The sequence below is a fragment of the Notolepis coatsorum genome, assembly GCF_963971535.1.
Source record: "Notolepis coatsorum genome assembly, chromosome: 10".
Taxonomy (NCBI): domain Eukaryota; kingdom Metazoa; phylum Chordata; class Actinopteri; order Aulopiformes; family Paralepididae; genus Notolepis; species Notolepis coatsorum.
This window is the reverse complement of record NC_140174.1, coordinates 557340-562339: the sequence shown is the minus strand read 5'-3', so window position 1 is coordinate 562339 and position 5000 is coordinate 557340. Positions and strand designations below refer to the sequence as shown.

Genomic DNA, 5000 nt, shown 5'->3' with positions numbered 1-5000 from the left:
TCTCTTCTCTCTCTAGTCCAGTTCCCTGTCTCTCTCCAGGTTAACCCTAACTAACCTGTTCTCTCCATCCCTCTCTCTTCTCTCTAGTCCAGTTCCCTGTCTCTCTCCAGGTTAACCCTAACTAACCTGTTCTCTCCATCCCTCTCTCCTCTCTCTAGTCCAGTTCCCCGTCTCGCTCCAGGTTAACCCTAACTAACCTGTTCTCTCCATCCCTCTCTCCTCTCTCTAGTCCAGTTCCCTGTCTCTCTCCAGGTTAACCCTAACTAACCTGTTCTCTCCATCCCTCTCTCTCCTCTCTCTAGTCCAGTTCCCCGTCTCTCTCCAGGTTAACCCTAACTAACCTGTTCTCTCCATCCCTCTCTTCTCTCTCTAGTCCAGTTCCCTGTCTCTCTCCAGGTTAACCCTAACTAACCTGTTCTCTCCATCCCTCTCTCTTCTCTCTAGTCCAGTTCCCTGTCTCTCTCCAGGTTAACCCTAACTAACCTGTTCTCTCCATCCCTCTCTCCTCTCTCTAGTCCAGTTCCCTGTCTCTCTCCAGGTTAACCCTAACTAACCTGTTCTCTCCATCCCTCTCTCCTCTCTCTAGTCCAGTTCCCCGTCTCTCTCCAGGTTAACCCTAACTAACCTGTTCTCTCCATCCCTCTCTCTCCTCTCTCTAGTCCAGTTCCCTGTCTCTCTCCAGGTTAACCCTAACTAACCTGTTCTCTCCATCCCTCTCTCTCCTCTCTCTAGTCCAGTTCCCTGTCTCTCTCCAGGTTAACCCTAACTAACCTGTTCTCTCCATCCCTCTCTCTTCTCTCTCTAGTCCAGTTCCCTGTCTCTCTCCAGGTTAACCCTAACTAACCTGTTCTCTCCATCCCTCTCTCTTCTCTCTCTAGTCCAGTTCCCTGTCTCTCTCCAGGTTAACCCTAACTAACCTGTTCTCTCCATCCCTCTCTCTTCTCTCTCTAGTCCAGTTCCCTGTCTCTCTCCAGGTTAACCCTAACTAACCTGTTCTCTCCATCCCTCTCTCTTCTCTCTAGTCCAGTTCCCTGTCTCGCTCCAGGTTAACCCTAACTAACCTGTTCTCTCCATCCCTCTCTCTTCTCTCTCTAGTCCAGTTCCCTGTCTCTCTCCAGGTTAACCCTAACTAACCTGTTCTCTCCATCCCTCTCTCCTCTCTCTAGTCCAGTTCCCTGTCTCTCTCCAGGTTAACCCTAACTAACCTGTTCTCTCCATCCCTCTCTCTCCTCTCTCTAGTCCAGTTCCCTGTCTCTCTCCAGGTTAACCCTAACTAACCTGTTCTCTCCATCCCTCTCTCTCCTCTCTCTAGTCCAGTTCCCCGTCTCGCTCCAGGTTAACCCTAACTAACCTGTTCTCTCCATCCCTCTCTCTCCTCTCTCTAGTCCAGTTCCCTGTCTCTCTCCAGGTTAACCCTAACTAACCTGTTCTCTCCATCCCTCTCTTCTCTCTCTAGTCCAGTTCCCCGTCTCTCTCCAGGTTAACCCTAACTAACCTGTTCTCTCCATCCCTCTCTCTCCTCTCTCTAGTCCAGTTCCCTGTCTCTCTCCAGGTTAACCCTAACTAACCTGTTCTCTCCATCCCTCTCTCCTCTCTCTAGTCCAGTTCCCTGTCTCTCTCCAGGTTAACCCTAACTAACCTGTTCTCTCCATCCCTCTCTCCTCTCTCTAGTCCAGTTCCCTGTCTCTCTCCAGGTTAACCCTAACTAACCTGTTCTCTCCATCCCTCTCTCTCCTCTCTCTAGTCCAGTTCCCTGTCTCTCTCCAGGTTAACCCTAACTAACCTGTTCTCTCCATCCCTCTCTCTTCTCTCTAGTCCAGTTCCCTGTCTCTCTCCAGGTTAACCCTAACTAACCTGTTCTCTCCATCCCTCTCTCTCCTCTCTCTAGTCCAGTTCCCTGTCTCTCTCCAGGTTAACCCTAACTAACCTGTTCTCTCCATCCCTCTCTCTTCTCTCTAGTCCAGTTCCCTGTCTCTCTCCAGGTTAACCCTAACTAACCTGTTCTCTCCATCCCTCTCTCTTCTCTCTCTAGTCCAGTTCCCTGTCTCTCTCCAGGTTAACCCTAACTAACCTGTTCTCTCCATCCCTCTCTCTCCTCTCTCTAGTCCAGTTCCCTGTCTCTCTCCAGGTTAACCCTAACTAACCTGTTCTCTCCATCCCTCTCTCCTCTCTCTAGTCCAGTTCCCTGTCTCTCTCCAGGTTAACCCTAACTAACCTGATCTCTCCATCCCTCTCTTCTCTCTCTAGTCCAGTTCCCCGTCTCTCTCCAGGTTAACCCTAACTAACCTGTTCTCTCCATCCCTCTCTCTCCTCTCTCTAGTCCAGTTCCCTGTCTCTCTCCAGGTTAACCCTAACTAACCTGTTCTCTCCATCCCTCTCTCCTCTCTCTAGTCCAGTTCCCTGTCTCTCTCCAGGTTAACCCTAACTAACCTGTTCTCTCCATCCCTCTCTCTTCTCTCTAGTCCAGTTCCCCGTCTCTCTCCAGGTTAACCCTAACTAACCTGTTCTCTCCATCCCTCTCTCCTCTCTCTAGTCCAGTTCCCTGTCTCTCTCCAGGTTAACCCTAACTAACCTGTTCTCTCCATCCCTCTCTCCTCTCTCTAGTCCAGTTCCCTGTCTCTCTCCAGGTTAACCCTAACTAACCTGTTCTCTCCATCCCTCTCTCTCCTCTCTCTAGTCCAGTTCCCTGTCTCTCTCCAGGTTAACCCTAACTAACCTGTTCTCTCCATCCCTCTCTCTTCTCTCTAGTCCAGTTCCCTGTCTCGCTCCAGGTTAACCCTAACTAACCTGTTCTCTCCATCCCTCTCTCTTCTCTCTCTAGTCCAGTTCCCTGTCTCTCTCCAGGTTAACCCTAACTAACCTGTTCTCTCCATCCCTCTCTCTCCTCTCTCTAGTCCAGTTCCCTGTCTCTCTCCAGGTTAACCCTAACTAACCTGTTCTCTCCATCGCTCTCTCTCCTCTCTCTAGTCCAGTTCCCCGTCTCTCTCCAGGTTAACCCTAACTAACCTGTTCTCTCCATCCCTCTCTCTTCTCTCTCTAGTCCAGTTCCCCGTCTCTCTCCAGGTTAACCCTAACTAACCTGTTCTCTCCATCCCTCTCTCCTCTCTCTAGTCCAGTTCCCTGTCTCTCTCCAGGTTAACCCTAACTAACCTGTTCTCTCCATCCCTCTCTCTTCTCTCTAGTCCAGTTCCCTGTCTCTCTCCAGGTTAACCCTAACTAACCTGTTCTCTCCATCCCTCTCTCTTCTCTCTAGTCCAGTTCCCCGTCTCGCTCCAGGTTAACCCTAACTAACCTGTTCTCTCCATCCCTCTCTCCTCTCTCTAGTCCAGTTCCCTGTCTCTCTCCAGGTTAACCCTAACTAACCTGTTCTCTCCATCCCTCTCTTCTCTCTCTAGTCCAGTTCCCTGTCTCTCTCCAGGTTAACCCTAACTAACCTGTTCTCTCCATCCCTCTCTCTCCTCTCTCTAGTCCAGTTCCCTGTCTCTCTCCAGGTTAACCCTAACTAACCTGTTCTCTCCATCCCTCTCTTCTCTCTCTAGTCCAGTTCCCTGTCTCTCTCCAGGTTAACCCTAACTAACCTGTTCTCTCCATCCCTCTCTCCTCTCTCTAGTCCAGTTCCCTGTCTCTCTCCAGGTTAACCCTAACCAACCTGTTCTCTCCATCCCTCTCTCCTCTCTCTAGTCCAGTTCCCCGTCTCGCTCCAGGTTAACCCTAACTAACCTGTTCTCTCCATCCCTCTCTCTCCTCTCTCTAGTCCAGTTCCCTGTCTCTCTCCAGGTTAACCCTAACTAACCTGTTCTCTCCGTCCCTCTCTCCTCTCTCTAGTCCAGTTCCCCGTCTCGCTCTAGGTTAACCCTAACTAACCTGTTCTCTCCATCCCTCTCTCTTCTCTCTCTAGTCCAGTTCCCCGTCTCGCTCCAGGTTAACCCTAACTAACCTGTTCTCTCCATCCCTCTCTTCTCTCTCTAGTCCAGTTCCCCGTCTCTCTCCAGGTTAACCCTAACTAACCTGATCTCTCCATCCCTCTCTTCTCTCTCTAGTCCAGTTCCCCGTCTCGCTCCAGGTTAACCCTAACTAACCTGTTCTCTCCATCCCTCTCTCTCCTCTCTCTAGTCCAGTTCCCTGTCTCTCTCCAGGTTAACCCTAACTAACCTGTTCTCTCCATCCCTCTCTTCTCTCTCTAGTCCAGTTCCCTGTCTCTCTCCAGGTTAACCCTAACTAACCTGTTCTCTCCATCCCTCTCTTCTCTCTCTAGTCCAGTTCCCTGTCTCTCTCCAGGTTAACCCTAACTAACCTGTTCTCTCCATCCCTCTCTTCTCTCTCTAGTCCAGTTCCCCGTCTCACTTCGCCTCAACAGGCTGTTCACAGAGAACCTGTCTCGCCCCGATGCCAGAGACACCGAGCAGCTCCGCAAGGAAGTGGCCGATAACGTGAGTGTGTGTGTGTGTGTGTGTGTGTGTGTGAATGAATGAATGAATGAAAACTTTATTTAACAGATTGCAGAATGGGTACAATACAGTACGGCTCAATACACACAATTGTTAAGGGGATGCAGACCTGAGAAAGACGTTTGTCTTGTTTACATCAGGGTCCCCCATTTTCAATTCATCATAACATATATGACATACACAACATACATGACATTTATGGCATAGGGACATATAGGTATTTAGTACTGATACATTTGTGACTTAAACGGTATTCAAATATACAGTACTGTTACCCCTAGATCCTGACAGAGTATATACATATGATGGGGAGGGGACTGTACATTAGGAGGGGGTGGGTGGGTGGGAGAGAAATATACATATGGCGGGGAGAGAATATATACATGCGGTGGGGAGGAGACTGTCTATTTGGAGGTGGTGGGGGTTTTGGGCATTTACGGTGGCCAGTTTCGAATTGCAGCCTCCCGTAGGTGCTCTTTAAGAGCGGTTTTGAATGTGGGTAGGGATTCACATTCCTTTACAGCTTTGGGTAGGGCGTTCCACATTGTTGTG

At 49.9% G+C, this 5000-nt stretch overlaps 1 protein-coding gene across 1 annotated transcript in view; it reads left to right on the top strand.

Annotated features, from left to right (window-relative positions):
- LOC311234993 (integrin beta-4-like) overlaps nt 1-5000 on the top strand; it is a gene marked incomplete at both ends in the record, with an annotated part of 61634 nt that overhangs the window by 16066 nt on the left and 40568 nt on the right. The window contains 1 exon segment of the mRNA XM_084322303.1: nt 4327-4430. Coding sequence (XP_084178429.1) covers nt 4327-4430 — 104 coding nt within the window.